This window comes from Alligator sinensis, unplaced genomic scaffold (genome assembly GCF_000455745.1).
Source record: "Alligator sinensis unplaced genomic scaffold, ASM45574v1 scaffold1905_1, whole genome shotgun sequence".
Lineage (NCBI taxonomy): Eukaryota > Metazoa > Chordata > Crocodylia > Alligatoridae > Alligator > Alligator sinensis.
In genome coordinates this window covers 109,291-132,168 of record NW_005843303.1, presented here as the reverse complement: position 1 = coordinate 132,168, position 22,878 = coordinate 109,291, and the positions used below count along the sequence as shown (strand labels likewise).

Sequence of the window (22,878 nt, the reverse complement as noted above, 5' to 3'; positions counted from 1 at the left end):
CAGCAGGCAGGGATCAGGGAAGAGAGGTCCCTGGCACTAGGGTGGGGAGATGGGCCTGGGTTTGAGGTATTAGTTCCATGCACAGTGTTAGTGACTGCTTTCTGGTGCCTGGGTCCGTCTGAGTACCGAGCATGTGGCTTGAGTTGGGGCCTGGGTGTTGGTACCTAAACACAGGGTATTCTTGTTCCCTCTCGCACTCGTGCTTTGCTGGCAGGTGTGTGTGAAACAAATGGGAACACTGGGTCCGGTGCCTGCCTGGGCTGAGCAGGGATGTCGCTCCCCTGCTGCGCTCCCTGCTGAGCTGCCCTCTCCTTTCTTCTCCACTTTGTGCAGGGGTCCAGGAGAGTGTGAAAATCACACTGGACTGTGCCCAGGCCACATTCATCTCCTATGACAAGATGGTCATCTCACTGAAGGGAGGAGAGATGTAAGATTTGGGGCAGCCTGGGGAGGGCCCAGCCCCCTGCCTTTTGGCTGTGAGTTGAGGGAGGAGGGCATGGAGCATAAGGGCCCGGGTGTGATGGAGACACTGCATATCTTGTGGCAGAGGTGTCCTCCCCAAACCACATTTTGGGGGGCAGGGGGGCCTAGTGGCTAGTATGGAAGCCTGGGACTTGGGCCTCTTGAGTTTTCTTCACCAGGGGGCCCTGGGCAAGCCCTTTCTGCATCCTGCTGGTGAGGTCAGGGCATGAGGCTGCTCTGCTTTAGGGCTGGAGAGCACCTGAAGGGCACGGGACAGACAGGAGAGGGACTGCTGTCCTCAAGCAGCAGGAAGTGGCAGGAGCAGCCAGCCGGGTGGCCTGCAGGGCTCTGAGGCTCATTACCTCCTAGCACCTGCCCTGTCATGGCTCTGCACTGAGCCTCCCACATACTAGGGCATGGCCCTCGCTTCCCAACACAGCCCTGACACGCTGGGGCAGCCCAAGCTCCAGGGAAGGTCTGAGCTTGCCCCTCTGCCCAGGCTGCAGGCCCCCAGCTCATCCACTTCCCAGTCCCCTGGCTCTTCCCTGGGTGCCAGCCTGCAGAGTTCCCCACCTGGCTTGGAACTCATGGCCCTGGAGGTCAGAGAGGCCCCTGGCCACAAGGCTGCTGCTCTCTCCTCAGCTACGTCCTGACCCTCATCACAGATGGGATGAGAAGTGTCCGGTCCTTCCACTTCGACAAGGCAGCCGCCAGTGTCCTCACCACCTGTGTAAGCTGCAGGCTGGGGCTGGGCACCCTGAGGCTCGGGGAGGTTCAGAGCTGGCTTGGGGAGGGGCTGCGGGGTGATCCAGGGCCCTGTGGGATCTCTGCCCTCGTTGCTTCCTGTTCTGGCTGCTGCAATTCCCTCTACTGGGCAAAGACCTTTGGCAGCATGCTGGAGCCATGGGTCTGATGCTGGTGTCTCCAGTGAGTCCATCTCCCTGTAGTGCTTGCGGGGCCTTTGGGGGCCAGATGGGGTGTAAGAAGGCATTCCCCCTGGCTCAGAGGACAGCAAGGCCCCGGAGGACAGGGTGGGTTTGGCTTGTGGGAGAAGCCAACTCTGCAGGGAGCCGGTGGGTCTGGTCTTGGATAAACCTGGGTCAGAGCTGGCTCATGAGAGAGGTCTGCTTTGAGCTGTGCCTGATCCTGGCTGCATATGCTTCCTAGGACTGCCAGGGTCATTACTGTGACCTGTATGTCTCCCTGCGGGTGTCCTTGAGGCTTTGGCTGCTGGTGGCACCCAGCCCTGGTGCCCTTGACGTCCCGATGCCTCGAGTCCCATACAGTCTAAGGGTGCCTCAACTCCTCTGCTTCCCCAGATGATCACGATGGAGCCAGGCTACCTGTTCCTGGGCTCGCGGCTTGGGAACTCCCTCCTGCTCAAGTACACAGAGAAGCTGCAGGAAACACCCATGAACATGGCCAAGGACCCTGCCGATAAGCAGGTGAGGTGGCTGGAGCCTTTCCTATTCAGCCCAGCCCCTTGTTGGGCTTCAGCTGCAGAACATGCCAGCCTGGATCTGTACACAGGGTGACACAAATCAGGCCCTGCCCTGGGTCTGAGAACAGTGGTTGCTGCGTTGCTTGGGCCAGGGGGTTTTCCTGGCACTGCTGTGTCTTGGTGCTGTTGGTAGCATGTGCTCCAGGCCAAGGAGAGGTTGGCAAGGTGCCAGCTGCCAGCCTTGCCCTCAGCGTGTACAGACCTGGCAGCACCATGACATGTGTCCCTTTGGCCTTTCCACCCAAGTATCTGTCTCTGTTCAGCCATAAGGTTCTCCTGAGGTTGTCTGCTAGTGGCTTCCTGCCCCTATGCGCTGCCTGGGAGCTCCCAGCCCTTCTGCCAGGCAGCTGAGGGTGCCCTTGTTATGGGTCAGAGGGACGCATCTTAGACTCTTCCAGGAGCCATGTGTGCAGCCCACTGTGCCATGGGGGGAGAGGCAGGAAGGGGCTGTGCCCTGCCTGGGCACATGACCAATGCACATTTGCAAGGGCATGTGGGGATCGATGAGGGACTACGTGGCTTCCCAACCCCTTCAGCATGTAAGAAAGACCTTGGCATGGGGAGTGAGTCCCTGGGTTGGCCCTAGGAGGCTGCAGGTGGGGTATCCTGCTAGAGGCTGGCTGCTTGCTGGTCAGAGCCCAGCAGTGAACACATCCCCCAACACCATCCCAAGACCTGGAGTCGGGTGTGCCTGAGTCAGACTCCTTGCTCTCAGCTGCTGCTTTCCCTCTCCCCCAGGAGGAGCCCCCCATGAAGAAGAAGCGAACGGAGTCATCTGGGACCTGGGCTGGTAGGTGGGCGTCTCTTTGGAACAAGGTTGGGATGAGGGGAGTTGGCTCATCCTGGACCTCTGGGTACCAGGGCCTAGCCCACCGGGAAGGAGGCTTGGTAGGCCCTGGCAGGAGCCACTCCAGCTTGCAGAGCTTTATCAGGAGGAGCAGCTGCAGCAGCTGCATCTGACTTGCTCTCACCCCCAAGCACTCACATTGAGCACCTTCAAATTTGGATGCTTATAAATTTGGATGCTTATCTTGCTGGGATCCTTTGACCCCAGCTGACTTCCTGCCCCTTGGGTGGGGGGTTGGACTCAATCTTCCGAGGTCCCTTCCAGCCCTAAAGTCTATGAAATCCTCAGGCTGTGAGGGTGGGCACCAGGGGCCTGAGGCTGGGTTCTCTTACTGACTCTGGCGTTGTGCAGCAGGGGGGAAGTCGGCGCCACAGGACGAGGTGGACGAAATCGAGGTGTATGGCAGTGAGGCCCAGTCCGGCACACAGCTCGCCACCTACTCCTTTGAGGTGCGACTTTTCTCAGCTCCCCCTCCTGCATGCCCTCGTGGCTCGGGGAGCGCTGCCATTGGCTTTCCACAGAGCAGCTGGGGTCAGCCAGAGGCAGCCACAGCCAGGCCTTGCCTTGCACTGCTGCTTTCTCATCTGCATGAGACTCATGGGGGTGAGTCCCTCGAGTCTCCAGCCTGGGTCACATGCCTTGTCCAGATGGGCCCATTCCACTGCCCCTGGCGGAGGGGAGCGTGGTGTCTAGCCACCCCACCCTCAGGCAGGGGGACCAGGCCCCAGGCCATTGAGATATGGACGTTTGTCGCTTAAGAGCCAGGCTGAAACTCAGCCGCAGCCAGCAGCTCCAGAGCCCAGGCCCAGGCTGGAGCTGACTTCCCCGAGGACAAGGCCTCATCTCCCCTCATGGAGACTGGAACTGCTGCTCCTGTGCCCCACCCCTGCCTGTGCCCGTCAGCTCCATCCGGCACTGGGAACTCAGCAGGAGCCACGTGTCTTGCAGGTGTGTGACAGCATCCTCAACATCGGCCCCTGCGCCAATGCTGCCATGGGTGAGCCTGCGTTCCTCTCCGAGGAGGTGTGTACCTGGGCCCTCACTCTCCAGCTGTGCTCCATGTCTTGTGGGATTTGGGGCTGTCTCGCTCTGTGAGGGTGGCTGCAGTGCATGCTGAGAGGAGTTGGGAGGTGCAGGAGAAGCTGGGCTGCCTGGCCTCTGGGCTTTGAACTGGGAATGGGCCCGGGGGTAGAGCCCAGAGCTGCTGGGGAAGGAGGCAGGAGCAAGGAGCAGAGCTGTCAGTGCTCACACAGGGTGCTGGGACCATCAACCTGCTGCCCCCGCTTCTTGGGGCAGCCTGGCTGTGGGGAAGGGGATGGGGAGGACAGGCCCTGACCCTGCTGCTCACTCTGCTCCCCCCTGCAGTTCCAGAACAGCCCTGAGCCAGACCTGGAGATTGTGCTGTGTTCGGGCTACGGCAAGAACGGGGCCCTGTCTGTCCTGCAGGTGAGCCTGGCAGGGGAGGGCACATATGGGGCTCCAGCTGAGCTGGGCGACTACAAGGGGGTTGTGCCACGGGTCATCTCCGCACTGTCGAAGGCCTGCGTCGGGGAGGTGAATGTCGCAGGTCAGGTACCGGTGCTAGAGCATCTCCTAGGCGTACCAGGGCTGCCTCAGAGGTCACTGGAGCAGCCAGTAAACACCTAGGCACAAGGTTTGGGGTGGGACAGTGCTGGGCTCCTGTCCCTGTAGCCCTGGGTTCCAGCTTTTTCAAGGAGAGAACAGGCTCTGGGACTCTGCTGGGTGACGTGGGGGGCAGAGTGCTCCTTGGGGCTACTGCCAGCCCCGCGGCAGGTGAGTGCTGCAGCCCTGTGGTCCCGGCAGGTCCTCAGGGAGGGCTCTAATCTGCCTCGCCCTCGGCTCCCGGGACTTCTCCCAGCTTCCCCAGAACCCAGCAGGGGAAGTGGGGGAGAAGATGGTCCCCTAGCATGGGGGTGGGGAGAAGGCTCCAGCGCTGAGCAGTGCCTTCTCCCACTCTGTCCTGCACCTTGGCTGGGGCTGGGCTGGTAATCAAAGGGAGGGCATGATGCTTCTCTCCTGGCCTCACGCCTCCAAAAGGATTTAGAAGAACTAGAGAATGTCCAAAGAAAGGGCACGAGGATGAGTGGCCCAGAGGGGTTTCCCTAGGAGGAGACTAACGAGGCCAGGCCTGAGCAGTCTAGAGAAGAGACGCTGGAGGGGAGACAGGAGAAGGGTTTACAACACTAAACGGTGAAGAAAAAGTTAGGGTTTTATTACTGACTCTCACCAGACAGGAATGAGGGTCACACATGGACTGAGCAGGCTGGCAGTTTAACACCAGGCAGTTCTGTTTCCCCAGCCTGGCATTAAAGGTGGAGGACACGTGTCCAGCAGAGGTGGTGGGAGCTGAGAATTTAGCCTCCAAGGGACTGGACATGTGCTTGAAGGAGAGGGGCATCCATGGCTATGAAGCAGGGAGTGCGGGGCACGGCCTCTGTATCAAATCTGCCTGGACCCTCAAGACTGGAGGCTGCAGGGAGAGAGGAACAAGGGAAAACCCTGCTCAGCCCCAGTCACTCTCCCTTCAGCTTTTGCTCTCTGCCCCCATGCGACACAGGAGACTGGACAAGATGGACCCGGGGTCTGCCCCAGTCTGTGGCAGCGCTTATATTCTAATCCCCAGGACCAGGGGCAGAGACTGCTGCCGCCTTCTGTAGTGTTCATGGCATCTGAATATGTCAGAGGGAGCCAGGCTGGAGCGTCCCAGGGGTTCCCTGCTCTTGGGCTGAGGGCAGCCCCAGCCCAGCCTGATGGGAGAAGCTGGGTGCTGCCCATGCAGACATGTGGTCTCTGCAGGCTGCCCCTGGGCTCATGCCATGGGAGGGTCTGGGCTGCCAGGCACCTTGCAGGGCAGAGCTTGGGTTTGCTTGGAGGCTGGCAGTGGCCTTTGCAGAGGCGAGCGGGAGTCCTGGCATGGCTGCAGTCAGGCTTGGGGGGTACCCACAGGCTGCAGCTCTTACCTTGACCTTCCCTGACAGAAAAGCATCCGGCCCCAAGTGGTGACGACCTTCGAGCTCCCGGGCTGCTACGACATGTGGACGGTGATCTCGCCCCAAAAAAAAGAGGAGGTGGGTCCTTGTGGGGCAGGCCCGAGTCAGGGTAAAGGGCAGGCTCCGGTCCAGCCATGATCTGCCCCTCCCTTGGCTCCCAGGACCTCTGCTGCCTTCCCCAGGGGCTGGGCTGGTGATTGAAGGGAGGACACGGTACCAGGTCTCGAGACCAGGTCTCCTGCCCAGGCTGGTTGGTGCTGAGCCCCAGGGCAGGCACTGTGCATTCACAGATCCTCCCTCTCCCTGCAGGACGAGGCCACCAAGGGGGAGAGCACGGAGAAGGAGCCCAGCCCGCCAGAGTCCGAGGACGACGGCAAGCGGCACGGCTTCCTCATCCTGAGCCGCGAAGACTCCACTATGGTAGGGCTTTCCCTAGACAGGGCCTGGTCCCTGGCTGTCGGGTCGTCCCTTCCTGCTGGATAAGGGTTGCAGGGGGGTTATTCCTTTCTGTGCTGACTCCCCTCTGGCCTGGACCCTAGATCCTGCAGACCGGGCAGGAGATCATGGAGCTGGACACGAGCGGCTTTGCCACGCAAGGCCCTACCGTCTTTGCTGGCAACATCGGCGAGAACCGCTACATAGTCCAGGTGTCGCCCCTGGGCATCCGCCTGCTGGAAGGAGGTGGGTTTCCAGGGGGAAGGAGCCCTGATCACCAGCCTGTACCTGAGCTACTGCGGCTGGCGCGTGCTGTGCGTCTGAGCCCAGCTGGGTGGGGGCTGGCAGGCAGCGGGCACCCCCGGTTCCTAGGGCTGGTGGCTGCAGCTGGTTGGCTCTGCCTTGCAGTGAACCAGCTGCACTTCATTCCTGTGGACCTGGGCTCCCCCATCGTACACTGCGCCGTGGCCGACCCGTACGTGGTGATCATGAGTGCTGAGGGGCAGGTGACCATGTTCGTGCTCAAGAGCGACACGTATGGTGGCCGCACGCACCGCCTCACCCTGCAGAAGCCACAGCTGCACCTTGTGAGTCTGGGAGGCTGGAAGGGGTGGGAAGGGCAGGCTTCTCTGCACCTGTTGGCTTGACCCTGGCACAGTCCATCCAGGGGGCAGCCAGGCCGGGGCAGGCCTGCAGATGGGGCTCAGCTGGCACATCCCCTCCTACTCACCCAGGCTGACCACTGGCCTGTCCCCATAGCAATCAAAGGTGATCGCACTGTGCGTGTACCGAGACGTGAGCGGCATGTTCACCACGGAGAGCCGGGCAGCCAGCTCCCGCGATGACCTGTCCCTTCGCAGCCACTCAGAGGCCGAGACGGTCATCCAGGACATCAGGTGTGTGAGAGGAGGTAGGGAGGAAATGCGGGAGGGGCTTTCCTTGCAGACCGGTCTGATGGGTTGGCTTTATTGCCACCTCTCCTAGCTCCTGACTGCAGGTTGAAGCCACCCCTGGGGGCTGTCCGCCAGACTAGGCTTTGCCCCAGGGCAGGGAACACCATGGGGGTAGGTGATGCTCATTGCACTGACGTCACTGCTCAGAGCAGCCCCTCCGCACCACTGCTTCCCAGATGCCCAGGCTCCTCCCACCCTCAAAGGCAGTCCCGGCCCCAGGAGCCACCCTCCCAGCCATTCCCGCTGCATGGCAAGGAGTCTGGCACGGGTGCCTGGGCCAGTTGTAATGGCTTCCCCACTCCCGCCTGGCGCAGCAACACCGTGGACGATGAGGAGGAGATGCTGTATGGGGACTCGAGCTTGCTCTTCAGCCCCACCAAGGAGGAACCGCGGCGGAGCAGCCTGCCCTCGACCGACAGGGACCCCCACCAGTACAAGGTGGAGCCCACGCACTGGTGTGTGCTGGTACGGGAGAACGGAGCCATGGAGGTGAGGTGCGCCACCACCACTGCCCCAGCACACCCCTCCATCAGAGCAAAGCAAAGCAAAGCAAAGCAGAGGCAGGGCCTGGATAAGAGACTCCGTAGAGCAGGGCATGGGTGCTCTGCAGGAGTTCCTGCTGCCCCCAGTATCACACTCGGAATGAGGGTGGCAAGTGGCCGGGAGGCATTGTGATGCCCCTTTGGGAGGCAGCGGCGTGTGGCTGAAGCCCAGGCTGGCATCACAGGAGCTCCAGACTCCCAGGCATGTCTTGGTGCCAGTGATTCCCCTGCCTCTCCAGTCCCCGTGAAGTCAGCTGGGCAGGGGCTTCCTTCCCTGCTGTCCATCCTGGCCAGGAGCTGCTGTGTCCTAGCCCCAAGGGGCTGGATGCTGCTGGTGGGTGCGGCTCCGTGAGCTCAGCTGGGGTGGTCCTGGCTGAGGCTGTGAGGGTACATGGGACACATAGCTGAGTGTCATGGCTCTGCCCCCTTACCCCAACCCTGTGCTGCCGTGGGGCTGCTGAGAGGAGCCCAGACATGGGCTGTGCCCATCCCCAGGAGACCTGGGGTTGCAGCTGTGAGTCTTGGAGCTCAGGCACTGGGCCTTGACTCACCACTGGGGCAGCAGCTGCAGCCTGGATGAGGTGCTGATGACCACCCCCCAAAGCCTGAAAAGGCCTCAATAGTGGTGTGGCCAGCAGGAACCACTGAGTGCCATTAGGGCAGAGGTCATGACCCTGAGCTAGTCGCCAGGCCTGGCTGTCCACCCCCCCCACCCAACATCCCAGGTCAGTGCCTGTTCCTCCCCACATAGATCTATCAGCTGCCTGAGTGGCGCCTGGTCTTCCTGGTGAAGAACTTCCCCATGGGGCAGCGGGTGCTCGTGGACAGCTCCTTCGGGCAGCCCACGGCCCAAGGCGATGCCAAGAAGGAGGAGGTGACGCGCCAGGGGGAGATGCCCCTGGTGAAGGAGGTGCTGCTGGTGGCTCTGGGCAACCGTCAGACCCGGCCCTACCTTCTGGTGAGTTGGCACGTGGGCTGGGGCTGTTGCTGTCGCAGGGCTGGGACCCAGGATTGGGCTCCCCTGGGCTGGGCATGCGCAGGCAGGGGAGCTGTGGCAGAGCCCCCAAGCTGAGCTGGCAGAGGTGGCCTGGCTTCACTGGGGAGAAACGTGGGTGAACTCCCCGCTTGCCTGGGGGAGCAGGGAGAGCCACCGTCGTTATCCTGGTGCAGGGAGGGGAGCATAGAAATCTGAGAAAATCAAGAGTGAATCACAGAACCGTGGTGCTGGAGGGAGCTATGGGGTCACATTCAGTCCCAGCCCTGAGGCAGGATCAGCCCCATCCAAACCAGCCCAGACTAATCCCGTGTCTGACCTTGGAGCCACACGACAGAGTTACCCCTGACACAGCCCCAGGCAATGACCCTGCCCCCAAGATAGAGAGGGGCAGCAGCTGCCAATGTGCCCCCGCTGCAGAGGAAGGCAAACCCCACCCCAGTCCAGACCAATCTGAGCACGGGGGAAATTCCTTCCTGCCCCAGTGCAGTATCAGTCTGAACCTTGGCGCAGGGGTGAGACCCTCCAGCCAGGACCCTGCGGGGCTGGTGCCAGCAGGAGCATTGGCACAGCCCAGCCCCATCCCCAGCCTGGGCTGCAGCCAGCACCCAGCGCCTCTGAGACAGGCTTAAGACTCCCCACCCCTGACACCTGTAGTAGAAAGAGGGCAACCAGCAAGGCCTAGAAGGCTGGGAAATCCCAAATAGACCATTGGCAGAGTCATGCCTTGAGCAGAGACATTTGGGCAGACTGGGGGCACTAAGAAACTGTCTCAAGGTCTGGCAACTTGAGTCAGGATGCCAGCTCCTGCCTGGCCGTCACTGCCCGGGATGTCAGTGTGGGCATGAGCCCATTCTGGGTTGGCCCTGGGATCCCAGCTGGGTCCAGGCATTGCTGACGAGCACCCTCCGGGTTGGCAACTGCTGCCCCATGTCTGAAGTGGAGGGTGAGAGCTGGCAGGGCTGTGACTCTGTGTGGGCTCAGTCCTGGGGGGTGAGTGAGGCTGTGGCTGGCAGTGGGGCAAAGGGAAACAGACTTAATGCTGAGGGCCTTTCAATGCCACAGACGCTCAGGGGGCAGTAGTGGGCTCCCTGAGTGGCAGGATGTCTGCAGGATGCCCCAGGGGCACAGCACGCCCGGCCGTGGGTGCAGCAGAAGCCTCATTTGCATGTCCGCTGCTCGGGGGGGCTCTGGAGCAGCCCCCTAACATAGCAAGCGTATGGGAGAGTGGGGGCTGGGCCAGCTGCCTGGGATGTCCCAGCTGGTCCAGGTCTTGTGCTGGGGGTTCTTCCCTCAGCCCCCGCCATCCTGCTGGTGGGCGGCTCCTGCCTCGCTGGTGTGCACTGACTCCGCTGCTCTTCCCCTGCTCGCTTCTGGGAGCCAGTTGGCATCTGACCCCAGAAGGGACCTGAGAGCAGCTCGGGTCTCAGTTCTTTCCCCATTGGCAGGTCCATGTGGATCAAGAGCTGCTGATTTACGAGGCCTTTGGCCACGACTCTCAGCTGGGCCAGAGCAACCTGAAGGTCCGGTTCAAAAAGGTAACACCTGGGCTGGGGGAGGGGGGTGTCTAACAGGCATCCATGCAGCCCTGTTTCAGTCTGGGAAGGAGGTTGGGGCTCTGTCTCAGCCTGCAGCACATCTGCTCCATCCCAGGAGAGGCTATAGGCTCTGCCAGCTCCTTCCTTCCGGAGCTGGTCCAGAAGGCACAGCCTGCCCAGAGTTTGCCCCACGTCAGCAACTGCATGGATGTTGCTTGTCTGTGCCTAGCCTCTTTGCCTCCCGGTTGTGTTGGAGGGCAGCTAGGGACTGTGAGGAGGCTGGGGATCGTCCCTGCCCTTGTTACTGCCTGGTGCCCTGTGGTCCCCAGTGCGGGGCATGGGCTGCCTAAGCCAGTCGCTGGCTGGCAGCATCTTGCCAGCCTGGGCACGGTCCCATGACCCGTCTCCTCCGCCAGGTCCCCCACAACATCAACTTCCGGGAGAAGAAGCTGAAGCAGTCCAAGAAGAAGTCAGAGAGCGCAGGGGGCGAGGAGGCGGGCGGTGCCCGGGGCCGGGTTGCCCGCTTTCGCTACTTCGAGGACATCTACAGCTACTCAGGGGTGAGCCTGGCCCAGACCCACTGCTGGTCCCGGGCTGAAGCTGGGAAGACAGTGGAGCCTGTCACCCCAGGTGCAGCGTGGAGACTCCTCTGCTGCTAGTTTGGGGTTCCCACTGGCCAAGGGGACAGCTAGAATCCCCCCCCACCATTCCTGTGGGTTAGCATGTGCCAGACCTCGAGCCCTGCTGCTCCAGCCACTGTGCTAAGAACAGGGGTCCATTGCTGGAAGGGGCAGGCCTTGGACTTGGGACCCTGCCAGAGCTCCCAAACGGAGACCTTCCCAGATGGGTTGGGGTGCATGGGGCTCACAAGTCAGCAGGGTGGTTGGCTCTGAGGGTGGGTGCTGACCTCGGGTTTGACAGAGATCCCGCAAACACCTTGTCCTGGCTGGTTCCCCATGGGATGGCCTGGACGTGTGACACGTCTCTTCCGGCAGGTGTTCATCTGTGGGCCGTCCCCGCACTGGCTGCTGGTGACAGCCCGGGGGGCCCTGCGCCTGCACCCCATGACCATCGACGGCACCATCGAGTCCTTTGCTCCCTTCCACAATGTCAACTGCCCCAAGGGCTTCCTCTACTTCAACCGGCAGGTGGGTCGTGGGGGTGCAGAGAGCAGGGGGTGTCCCTGCTGATCTGGGAGCTCTGCAGGGGCACGTGACACCACAGATGGCAGCTGTTTGGCTTACAGGGACTGGGGGCCCTGCCAGACACGGCTCCACTGGGTGCTCTACTCTGGCACAAGCTCGTGGCCCATGGGAGGGAAGGCAGGGTCTGGGGGTGCATCTGAGCTGAGGGGTCCTGACCTGGCTGTGGCCACAGGGCGAGCTGCGGATCAGCGTCCTGCCTGCCTACCTGTCCTATGACGCGCCCTGGCCCGTGAGGAAGATCCCGCTTCGCTGCACCACGCACTATGTGGCCTACCACGTGGAGTCCAAGGTACGAGCTCCGCTGTCGCTGCTGTGGGGGGTATACTCCCAAGCTGCAGGGCCACGCACAGCAGGCCCAGCACTGCCAAGGGCAGCACTGAGTCCTCCCTCCCCCAGCCAGGGGGTGGCTGGCTAGACCCATACTGGTTGCCCCAAAACCCCAGGGATCAGGGAATCAGTGGGTTACTGAGGGAACAAATGCTCCAGAGACAGGACTTTCCCCTCCACTCACGTGGGTGCATTCACCAGACAGCTCATGTTTACACTCCCTGCCTTGTAAACGAGTCTTGCTCCCTCTCCTGGTTGCTTGGACCGACAAGTCGGGGCGCAGTCCGGTAGTTCGGTTGCCCAATGACCCTTTGTCCCCCAGATGTTTTATACCTCTTGTTCTTTGCATGTTCACTGCTTTTACTACTGCTCTCACCACGACTGTTGGCTGCTCACAGACCATTTACATAATTGAGTCCTTAATATTGGGCATTGTCCTAAAACCTGGCTGGCAGAGACACCCATGCCATAAACCGCCCTTTCTTTCTGCCCCCAAATGCCTTTCTGATCAGTTCACACATCCTCTCTCTGCACATTGTTCTGCCCACTGTGAGTGACAGTCTTGATGCTTTGAGGTTTCCCCAGGAGGGGAGAGACAAGGCCAGGTCTGATCAGTCTAGAGAAGAGATGCTGGATGGGGTCACAGGACAAGGGTTTACAAAACACTCAGCGGAGAAGAGAGAGTCCCTCAGGATTTATTACTGACTGTCTCTCACTGGACAGGAATGAGGAGTCGCACACGGAGCGAGCAGTTTAACACTAACACCACCTCAGCGTGGAATTAAAGTGGGGACTCATGGCTCTAGAGCAGGGAGCAAGGGGCATGGCCTCTGCATCAGACCTGCCTAGACTTCAATGCTGGAGGCTGCAAGGAGAGAGGAACAGGGGAAAACCCTGCTCAGCCCCAGTCGCTCTCCCTCCAGCCTCTGCTCTCTGCCCCCATGTGACGAGACGGGGCAGGACAGACCTGGGGTGTGCCCCAGTCTATGGCAGCTCTAATGTTGGCTGACAAACTCCTAGCTGCTTGCTCTGCTTTAAGCGGGTAGTGACCTCCTCACCAGCTCAGTTGCTATGCAGGAGCTCACCAGAGTGGATCCTGGCATTTTTACACACTGGGTATATGACTTGGCACCTTTTCCCCCTTGCCTGGCTCTCCTGCATGCCCCCTGCCCCTGTCTGGCAGCCTCCAGCAGCTGCATGCCCTGCCAGCTCCCTTGCACATGCTGCATGGCTCCAGTGAGTGGGGAGAGCAAGCCCCAGGTGACAACCGTCTCTCTGTGAGTGCGCTGTGCGCATCAGGTCCTGTTGCTCGGGTGTCGTGGCAGGACTGAGGGAGGCCAGGGAGCTCTCTGCATTGCTCTGATTCCCCGGGTCCTTCCTGCTGTGCTCCCCAACAAGCCCCCAGCCTGTCACAGCTGCATGTCCCCGGCAGGTCTACGCAGTGGCCACCAGCGTCGTCAACCTCTGCACCCGCATCCCCCGCATGACAGGCGAGGAGAAGGAGTTCGAGACCATCGAGCGGGGTGAGCGAACCATGCTGCAGGCCGGGTTCAAGTTGTGGCTCCCTGCCTTAGTTGCCCCTGGCATCCCTGGCTCTGCTCCCAGCCTCTTGCCAACCAGGACCCCTTTGGCCTTTGCCGCTGCAAGCTACAGCCCAGGGCTCTTGGCTGTGTACCCTGCCTGCCTGCTGCTCAGCTTTGGGCACAGGCGCGGGGAGCTCCTGCAGGTTGTTTGCGGGGTGGGGGGTGGCTGATGTGTGGAGGTGGGCCTGCCCCCGCCCTCTCAGTGATGGATGCTGCTGCTTCTCCCCAGATGAGCGCTACATCCACCCGCAGCAGGAGGCCTTCTCCATCCAGCTGATCTCCCCAGTGAGCTGGGAGACCATCCCCAATACCAGGTGAGGTCACTGGGCTGGGCCTGCTATGGAGGGCTGGACCAGGGGGTGCCAGGCCTGAGGAGTGCATCACGGCCTGGCCTGGGAAGAGGCAGGTGCTGGCTGGGCTTGGCTCCCTTCACAGCAGCACAGTGCAGGGCAAGGAGGTGAGCAAAAAGTTAATGGTCCCAGCTCTGGGGCCCTGGGCCTGCTGCGCTCCTGGCTGCTCCAGCCAAGCCTATGGCCATCCTGCCCAGCGGGCACAGAATGGGCATCTGGCTGTCCCTGATCCACACCTGCCCCCATCCCTGCAGGATCGACCTGGAGGAGTGGGAGCACGTAACGTGCATGAAGACTGTGTCGCTCAAGAGCGAGGAGACAGTGTCAGGCCTGAAGGGCTACATCGCTGTCGGCACCTGCCTTATGCAGGGGGAGGAGGTCACCTGTCGGGGCCGGGTGAGTGCGGGGCCGCCGGAGCCTTGGCGATGGGGAAGAAGGGGATTGTGAGCAAAACTGAAAGCATTACGATGCCCCTTTGTAAGCCCCCAGGACATCCACACTGTGAATATGGTGCCTAGCTCTGGTCCCTGCACCTCCAGAAGAAGATAAAAGAACTAGAGGAGGTGCAGAGAAGGGCAGCAAGGGTGACGAGGGGCTTCCTTAGGAGGAGACTAATGATCCAGGCATGGTCAAGTTAGAAATGAGACACTTGAGGGGCAGGAGAAGGGTTTACAACACCCTGAATGGGGAAGAGAAAGTCCCTCGGGATTTATTACTGACTGTCTCACCAGACAGGAACGAGGGTCACACGTGGACCAAGCAGGCAGCAGTTTAACGCTAACCAGGAAGCTCTTTTCCCCCAAGCATGGCATTAAAGTGGGGGGACTCGTGGCCTGCAGAAGTGGGGGAGCTGAGAGCTCAGCCAGATTGACCAGGGCTTGGACATACGCTTGGAGGAAAGGGGCATTGGGAGCTATTGAGCAGAGTGCGGGCACGGCCTTCGCATCAGACCTGCCTGGACCTCAGTGCTGGAGGCTGCGGGGAGAGAGGAACAGGGGAAAACCCTGCTCGGCCCTAGTCACTCTCCCTTCAGCTCTGCTCTCTGCCCCATGTGACCGAGATGGGGCAGGACAGACCTGGGTCTGCCCCAGTCCATGGCAGCTCTGATATCCCAACCACGTCCCTTCCCTGCTCTCTAGCCCTCTGCCCAGTGCCTGCATCCTCCTTCCCAGTGACCCTGGTCTGCCCCGGTGCCGGTGTGGGAACCTGCTGTCACATGGTCCCTGCTCCACAGAGCTGACACCTCTAAGGGCTCCCTCTCTCCATCTTGTGGGGCAGAGAGGAGACAAGCTATCTAGTCTCCCAGCTGAAGCTTGCATTGCAGGGTCACATGTCCCCAGCATGGGGCCAGGCCCAGCTGGGCAGACCCTTTGGGTTGGGATGAGAGGCCTGGGCAGTGGACACCCCTCACATGGCTCCCTGCCCCCACAGATCCTGATCATGGACATCATCGAGGTGGTGCCGGAACCAGGGCAGCCGCTGACCAAGAACAAGTTCAAGGTGCTGTACGAGAAGGAGCAGAAGGGCCCCGTGACGGCCCTGTGCCACTGCAATGGTTACCTCGTGTCGGCCATTGGCCAGAAGGTGAGGGCGCGGCCCGGCGGGGACCAGATGCCCCTTTTGAGGGCACCGTTGGGACCATGGCCAGGAGCCCTGTGCAGGGGGACTTGCAGGGGGCAAGGAACGAGGCTCGCCAGTCTCACCCACTGCCCGCAGCCTAGGAACCATGGGCTTGGGTCCTCGCCCGGAAAGATGAGGGTGGTCTCTGCAGAGCAGGAGCTTTGGGCCCTGGTTCAGGCCCCAGGGCAGGGGAGTGGGCTGCTCAGGGTGGGATCAAGGGCTGCCCACTCTAGTGCTCCCCTGCAGGCCCCAAGCCTGGGGGTCTGGCTGCCCCCATCCCCCCAGGTGCTTGGCCAGGAGCCGTGTGTGGCCTCCCGGAGCTGAGCCGCTGCCCTGCTGCAGATCTTCCTGTGGAGCCTGAAGGACAACGACCTGACGGGCATGGCCTTCATCGACACCCAGCTCTACATCCACCAGATGATCAGCGTCAAGAACTTCATCCTGGCCGCCGACGTCATGAAGAGCATCTCGCTGCTGCGCTACCAGGAGGAGAGCAAGACCCTCTCACTTGTCAGCCGGGTGCGACAGGGCACGGGGTGCTGGGGGGGCATGTCCGACCCAGGACCGGCGGCAGGGCTTGGCTTGGGTCCCTCGTTATCCCCCTGCTGCCCCATGGGGCTGGGGGTTTTGTGCTTGGTGTCCCAGTGCCCCTGTGACACCCCTGTCTCCCCCAGGATGCAAAGCCGCTGGAGGTGTACAGCGTGGACTTCATGGTGGACAGCGCCCAGCTGGGCTTCCTGGGTATGTTGTGAGGCCAGGCCCGAAGCACCCTGGCTACTGTGTAGGGTCTGGAGGGACCTGGGGAGTGGAGAAAGGGGAGCCCTTCTCGGGGGCTCCTGGGTGGACTGGGCCAGCCTGTGACCACCCCGTCAGGGGCCTCTGGGGGAGCTGCCCCTCCCCAGGGCTGCTGCTGACCTTGGCTTTGCCCTTGCAGTGTCTGACCGGGATCGCAACCTGCTGGTGTACATGTACCTCCCCGAAGGTAAGACGACGACGACACCGCCCCCCCCCCCCCCCCCCCCCCCCCCCCAGTACTCCCACCCTGCAGCTGGCCTGGGGCTGGGGCTCCCAGGCTGGGCCTGAGCCCTGCCCTTGACTCGCTGAGTAGCCTTGGGAGTGCTCTATCCCTGGAGGCCTCCAGTCTTGCTGGATTTTAACCATTTGGGAGCCAGAAATGCATGTGCACAGGACAGCCAGTGCTGGCCATGACCACAGCATCCCTCCTCGCCGGCACCACGCCAGTGCTGCCCTGCCAGCCCGGGGCTAAGTTTGTGCTGTCAACAGCGGCACAGAGCCGGCAGGACCAACAACAGCCGCCGCGGCACGAGGGGCCTTGAACCCAGCCCGGGCTCGCTGCACGCTGGCGACGCGCCCAGGGAAGGCTCCGTGGCCTGGCTCGCAGCCCTGCTGGCAGCTGCTGCTGGAGCGCCGGGTGGGGGGAGCATCCAAAGCTGGGCCCCCGGCTCTGTCTGAGCCCCCGGCACCCTGTCTCTCTTGCTCTGGCAGCCAAGGAGAGCTTTGGGGGGATGCGGCTGCTGCGCCGGGCCGACTTCCACGTGGGCGCCCACGTTAACACCTTCTGGCGCACACCATGCCGCGGCACCTCTGAGGGGCCCACCAAGAAGTCCATCGTCTGGGAGAACAAGCACATCACCTGGTTTGGTAAGCCGGGGCCCAGTGGGCGGGGGCAGAGACAGCTGTGCCTGCAGCCCCCTCCCAGCATGGGGTGGGAGGGACCAGCCTAGCGGGGGGTCAAGAGGACAGTCCCGCTGGAGCAGCCGCCCCCGTCCTGTTTGGCAAGGCCGGAAGAGTGGCCTTGAGACCACTGTGCTCAGGGTCGGCCCACCCAGCAAGGCAGGGGAGGCTCCAGCCCTTGCACCTGGCACCAAGGTCTCCCTGTGCCGTGATGGAGCTGGGGGGCCCCTTCTCCAACCCCCCGTCTCTTCCCCCCCTGCAGCCACGCTGGACGGCGGCATCGGGCTACTGTTGCCCATGCAGGAGAAGACGTACCGGCGCCTGCTGATGTTGCAGAATGCCCTCACCACCATGCTGCCGCACCACGCCGGTCTCAACCCCCGCGCCTTCAGGTAGTCTGGCCCACATGGCAGTCAAACCCTGAGCCCACAGCAGGTGGACTTGGCCCCGTTGCCCGTAGCCAGAGACCCCCACGTTGCCTGCCAGCCTGGCTGATGTGTTCTACCCCCAAGCTGGTTGCATCTCCCTGCTGCAAGGCTCCCCACAAGAGCCTTGAGGCTGGCAGGTAGCAGGAGAGTCAGTGACTTTCCCCGGGGACTGGTGGCAGCAGGTACCACAAGCAGTGCTAGGGGGAGAGGAGTGGAGCCAGCGTGACGGAGATGGGAGCCAGCTGGGATCCAGCCAGCTCTGGGCACTGCCAGGCTGACCCCAGGGAGCAGGCTCAGGGCCCTGACCCTCATCCCCCGTCCACAGGCTACTGCACATGGACCGGCGCATCCTGCAAAACGCTGTGCGCAACATCTTGGACGGGGAACTGCTCAACCGCTACCTCTACCTGAGCACCATGGAGCGTGGCGAGCTGGCCAAGAAGATCGGCACCACGCCTGACATTGTGAGTGCGGCGGGATCCTAGCATCTGAGCCGTGGGGCTGGTAGGGAGGTGTGGGGGTCACATCCAGTCCAGGCCCAGCCTAAGGCAGGATCAGCCCAATCCAAACCAGCCCCTGTGTCTTATCTCGGAGCTGTACAACAGTCGCTCCTGACATTGTCCCTGCCCCTGGGAAAGCCGGGGGGGGTGGCAGCTGCCAACATCCTACTGCTGCCAAGGGGCCCATGGGTGCTGCAGAGAGCCCAGGCCCAAGCCGTGCCCCTGTTGCAGAGGAAGGCAAAACTCCACAGTCTGGACCAGTCTGAGCAGGCAGAAATCCCTTCCCGCCCAGTGCAGCGTGGGGCTGAGTCTGAGCGTAGGGGCAAGATCTTCCAGCCAGGACCCTGCAGGGTTGGTGTCACCAGGAGCACTGGCACAGCCCAGCCCCATCCCCAGCACCTCTGGGGGAGGCTTAAATGCCCCCTGACCCATGGAGCAGGACGGAGCAGAGGGTTTTGACCCTGACCCTGCTTCTCCCCACAGATCCTCGAGGACTTGCTGGAGATTGACCGTGTCACAGCTCACTTCTGATGGACTCTGTGCAGCTGCCCTGAGCCCCCCATGCCCGGGGGGGCAGGCAGACAACACCAGCCCCCAGCCCTGCTCAGATGGACGCTCTTTTCTACAGGGGGGCGCAGTGCCACCCCTTCCCACCTTCACTTTGTACGGACCAGGATTTGTAAAGAAAAGGCAAAACCCCATCCTGGCTGCCTCTGTTCTGGGGTTGGGTCCCTTCTCCCCCCATGTTGCCAATGGCAGGGGCTGGGCTTTAGGTGCTAGGTCTGTCCCTCAAGGGTGCTGGGGGAGCGTGAATCATGGAGGGGGGAAGCCTGGAGCCATTTTCACTCTGGGCAGTGCTTGCTTGGCCCTGGCCCCCCCCCAGTGCTACCATCCCTCCCATGCTCCCTGCAGCCACTCGCAGCCCAGTCCTGGAGAAGTGCTGGCTCTTGCATAGGCACCAGGGAGTTTTATTGGTATCCAAAGTGAGGGGGGCAAAGCTCCCAGCAGCTGCCCTGTCCCCCAGGGTCCTGCCCCAGCTGTCAGTCCACAGCAGAGGCCTGGCTAGGCTTGCAGGTACTGGTAGATCTGCTCGTTCTCGGGGAAGAAGCCCAGGGAGGCGAGGAGGCGCAGGAACGAGGCTGTCAGCTTCATGGACAGCGTCTCCACCCTGGGGAGAGAAGCAGGAGGCAGGGGGAGCAGGCAACCCTCTGCCCCGGCACCCAGCCCTTTCCCCAACTGCTGCCCCTTACCTGAGGGCCACCTCAAACTTGAGGCTCTCCCAAGTCACCCGCAGCCAGCGGAAGAGGGTGCTGCCCCGGATGCCCGAGGACTTCTGCCCCACCAGCCTGCTCCAGCTGCGTACGGCACTGGAGGGACAAAGGGGGTGAGTACAGGCCTGCAGGAGAAGCCTCCAGCATCCTACCTTCTCCCCGTGCCAGGGACTGCGGGGTACTGGCTACAGGCTCTGGGACCAGCCAGCTGGCTCTGGCCCCGAGCCCGGCACCCACCTACCTCTTGGCCATGAGGAAGTAGCGGTCGGCGGGGGCACCCAGGGCCACGTTGATGCTGCGCACGGTGTTGATGTTGCGGAAGACGAGCAGCATGGGCCGCGGCAGGGCCTTGAGCACCCCCATGATGCGGTCGAAGTGGTGCTGAGCCATGGCCTGCATGTAGGCCGTCTCCTCCCGCGTCAGCAGGTTCGATAACGCCAGCTGCCCCGGGTGCAGGGGCCGCTGCAGCAGCAGCTCGCAGAACAGGAAGTAATCTGGGGGGAGCCGGCGGTGGGGGGGTTCAGGGAGCAGGAGCACAGCCAGGGGGGTCGATCCCGGAGCCAGGGGGCTGGTAGGGAGTTGCCGAGTCGCAGCTTGTGCAACCCCCTCCCAGAAGCGGGATCAGCCCTGCTCAAACCATCACAGCCAGGCCCCCCTGCTCCGGTGCCCATTGCACCCAGGCACACCCCCGGGTGCCCACGACACCCCAGGTGTGTGCACTGCACATGAGGACAAGGAGTTGGTTCCTCTGCAGCAGGGGCACAGCCTCGTCCTGGGCGCTGCAGTGCCCATGACCCCCCTGGCAGCAGCAGGATTGTGGTGGCCGTGGCCCCCCTGTATCCTTGGGGCAACGCCAGGGCTGTGTCAAGGGTGTTTGGCCGGGCTGGTTTGGATGGGGTTTTTCTGCCGCAAGCAGGGCTGGGACTGGATGTGACCCTGCAGCTCCCTGCCAGCCCCATGGCTCTGTGATTTCTATGAAAATGCATTCAAGGGAGCCCAAGCTGAGGCTGAGGCTGTGCCCCTGCTGCACAGGCAAGAGTCTGGACCAGTCTGAGCAGGGGGGAAATCCCTTCCTACCCAGTACAGCGCAGGGCTGAGCCTACGCAGGAGCGCAAGACCCTCCAGCCGGGACGCTGCGGGGTTGGTGCTAGCAGGAGCATTAGTACAGCCCAGGCTGCAGCCAGCACCCAAAGCCTCCCCCAGAGGCACCAAAACCCCGACACATGGAGCAACAGGAAGGGGAAATATCCCCACGGGGCAGCCAAGCTCCACCATCCATCTCTATCCCAGCCCGTCACCTTCCCAGTCAAGTCAGGGGTGAGCTCTGCAACGCTCCCCTGCAGCTAAGCCCAGACCTCTCCAGCACCCGCCGGCTCCATCATCTCCCAGGGCTCGGTGTGGAGCTTGGGGGCTTCCCACTCCCTCCGCCACTGCCAGGAGCAGCTGGGGCTGCAACCAGGGAGCCCAGGTCACCTTGAGGACCTGGGAAGAGCAGAGCCAAGCAGGGCAGGGGGAGGCACCGGGGCCCACGGCCAGCAGGGACCGGCCCGGGCCCAGGGCCTGCTGCAGCCACGAAGCAGGGAAGCCCAGCCCAGCCCAGCCCCACTCACCCTTGACGCCGAGCGCAGCCGAGTGCACCTTCATGGCCGCATCGTTGCGCAGGATGATGGCTTGCCACAGCTGGCACAGCGCCGCTCGGTCCCTGCCCGCGAGGGAGCCCACATCAGTGCCCACCGCTCCAGGACCCTCCCGTGACCTCCACCCCCGGGCGGCCCTGCCCGGCAGGCAGCAGAAGCGAAGGCAGCCCCCTTCCCCACGGCCGTACCCCTCACTGAGGAACTCGTAGAGGCCGTGGTCCAGCAGCACCAGCTGCGCCTTCCCGTCCGGGCCCTTTCGCACCAACACTGCAACACAGAGCACTCAAAGCCGCGGCCCCCGCAACCGCCCATGCCCAGCGCGGACCCCCTGCCCGGGGACGTGCCTTGCCAGCTCCCGGTGGTCTCGCTCTGGAGCAGGAAGGACCCCCCCTATGATAAGCCAGCAGCACCAGGCCCAGGCCAAGCCCCGACACCCCCCTACCATTGCCCGGGTGTGGGTCCGCGTGGATGAAGCCCGTGTAGAAGATCTGCTCGGCGAACACCTGGATTAGCTTCTCTGCAGCCTGCAACGGTTGGGGGGGCCGTTGTGAGCCCCGATGCTGCCACTCACCTGTGGGCACCGGGGGGCAGAGTAGGGGCTGCCACCTCCCAGCCCTCCTTTGCCTCAGGACTGGTGCAGACATGGCTGCCTGTGCCCGGGGAGGGGAAGAGGGGGAACAAGGTGATCCCCAGGGTTGGGCCCTTTGGCATCGCTGCAGCTGCCTCTGGAGAGAGGTGGGATGCTGCCCGGGCTGGTCTCAGCCCAGACAGGCATGCAGGGCCCGTGGGAGTTCATGGCATGAGACAGAATCAGGCCTGACGGCACCAGCCCATGCAAATCCATTGCCCAATGTCTTTGGAAAGCTACAGTCGCCCCGGCACGGTCACAGGGCAGAGCCCTATCCCCAGTCTGGGCTGCAGCACCCAGTGCCTCTGGGGAAGGTTCAAAACCCCCTGCCCCAGGGAGATAAAACGGGGGAAGGGGGCGACCAGCACAACCCACAGCAGAGCACGGGCATCGCTGCACCCGGATCATCCCCCACCAGTGGCTGCCCGCCCTCTCCTCGACACCACCAGCAATGAAGAGAGTCCCCCGCTTCCCCAGTGTCTCCCACTCCCTCCCTGAAGGGTTTCCTGATCTCCAACCTGAACCTGCTTGGCTGCGACTCGCAGGCCCAGCTCCGCACGCTGCTCTGCCCTGCCCTGCCCTGCCCGGGGGTTTGCAGAGGGGCTTTTCCCACCAGGGCCTGCGGGCAGGCGCTGGGCACGGGCTGCTCCCGCAATCACGACCCACTGACATCCCCGGCGCGGCACGACTGCGACCGGGTCGGCCAGGCTCCCCGCACCCCCAGATCCGGCGCCGCACTCACGTCCTTGAGCTGCAGGCCCTGGCTCCGGATGCCCTCCACGCTGTTGATCTTGCAGCCCTCGCAGAAATCGGCCGTCAGCACCCGCTGTGGGGAGGCACAGGGTCGGTGGGCGGGCTGCCCCTTTCCCTCGGGGTGGGGGCCTTGAGTAGCCACCGCAGAGCAAGGGCAGGGGCTGGGCCCCCACGTGGGTGCAGGGGCAGACACACACAGCCCTGGCCCCGCACCTTGCTGCACCTGTCCCAGTGCACCTTGGGCACGACGATGTAGGGGAAGCGCCGCAGGTCCCGGGCACAGCGCTCCGCGTTGCGGCCCTCGTTCTCGAAGTCCAGCTCCTGCGCCAGCGTCCCCTTCAGGTCCTGGGGTGGGGAGGGGGGTCAGGCCGTGGGAAGCACCCAGCCCGACGGAGGGAGCCGGAGACCCCGGCTGCTGCCCCCGGTACCTTGAGGACCCAGCTGAAGCCGAAGGAGGGGTGCATGAACTCCACGATGCTCTGGAGCAGCTCCAGCGTCTGGATGTCGCTGTCGAACCGATCCTGCAGGTCGATGTACTGCACCTGGGGGGGAGCGCCGAGGCTGAGCGCCCGGCCCCAGCGCCCCCAGCCCACGCCGC

General features: G+C 62.8%; 2 protein-coding genes across 8 annotated transcripts in view; one reads left to right on the top strand and one right to left on the bottom strand.

The window, feature by feature from the left end:
* Window positions 1–18,714, top strand: part of CPSF1 (cleavage and polyadenylation specific factor 1) — a 27,599-nt gene extending 8,885 nt beyond the window's left edge. For 4 of the 7 annotated variants that reach the window (XM_025194785.1, XM_025194788.1, XM_025194787.1 and 1 more), the window contains 29 exons: window positions 334–427; window positions 1,105–1,192; window positions 1,782–1,907; window positions 2,702–2,753; window positions 3,162–3,259; window positions 3,759–3,833; window positions 4,176–4,256; window positions 5,810–5,899; window positions 6,131–6,241; window positions 6,361–6,502; window positions 6,665–6,843; window positions 7,016–7,152; window positions 7,524–7,698; window positions 8,503–8,709; window positions 10,164–10,283; window positions 10,700–10,843; window positions 11,279–11,431; window positions 11,661–11,777; window positions 13,248–13,338; window positions 13,628–13,712; window positions 14,003–14,144; window positions 15,180–15,332; window positions 15,711–15,887; window positions 16,043–16,109; window positions 16,303–16,350; window positions 16,875–17,030; window positions 17,326–17,455; window positions 17,817–17,955; window positions 18,475–18,714. In XM_025194785.1, coding sequence (XP_025050570.1) covers window positions 334–427; window positions 1,105–1,192; window positions 1,782–1,907; window positions 2,702–2,753; window positions 3,162–3,259; window positions 3,759–3,833; window positions 4,176–4,256; window positions 5,810–5,899; window positions 6,131–6,241; window positions 6,361–6,502; window positions 6,665–6,843; window positions 7,016–7,152; window positions 7,524–7,698; window positions 8,503–8,709; window positions 10,164–10,283; window positions 10,700–10,843; window positions 11,279–11,431; window positions 11,661–11,777; window positions 13,248–13,338; window positions 13,628–13,712; window positions 14,003–14,144; window positions 15,180–15,332; window positions 15,711–15,887; window positions 16,043–16,109; window positions 16,303–16,350; window positions 16,875–17,030; window positions 17,326–17,455; window positions 17,817–17,955; window positions 18,475–18,522 — 3,425 coding nt within the window. In that variant the 3' untranslated portion in view covers window positions 18,523–18,714. The remainder of the gene's footprint in view (window positions 1–333; window positions 428–1,104; window positions 1,193–1,781; window positions 1,908–2,701; window positions 2,754–3,161; window positions 3,260–3,758; window positions 3,834–4,175; window positions 4,257–5,809; window positions 5,900–6,130; window positions 6,242–6,360; window positions 6,503–6,664; window positions 6,844–7,015; window positions 7,153–7,523; window positions 7,699–8,502; window positions 8,710–10,163; window positions 10,284–10,699; window positions 10,844–11,278; window positions 11,432–11,660; window positions 11,778–13,247; window positions 13,339–13,627; window positions 13,713–14,002; window positions 14,145–15,179; window positions 15,333–15,710; window positions 15,888–16,042; window positions 16,110–16,302; window positions 16,351–16,874; window positions 17,031–17,325; window positions 17,456–17,816; window positions 17,956–18,474) is intronic. The other 3 variants (XM_014527110.2, XM_025194786.1, XM_014527109.2) reach the window with 3 other exon arrangements.
* Window positions 18,715–18,925: 211 nt separating this feature from the next.
* ADCK5 (aarF domain containing kinase 5) lies at window positions 18,926–22,825 on the bottom strand (the record flags this gene model as incomplete). Its single annotated transcript, XM_025194783.1, has 9 exons — window positions 18,926–19,159; window positions 19,242–19,358; window positions 19,504–19,756; window positions 20,873–20,964; window positions 21,088–21,166; window positions 21,342–21,423; window positions 22,270–22,353; window positions 22,494–22,625; window positions 22,709–22,825. Coding segments are annotated over 9 exons (1,062 nt in total), but the record flags the coding sequence as incomplete, so codon positions are not given.
* Between the last annotated feature and the right edge of the window lie 53 nt (window positions 22,826–22,878).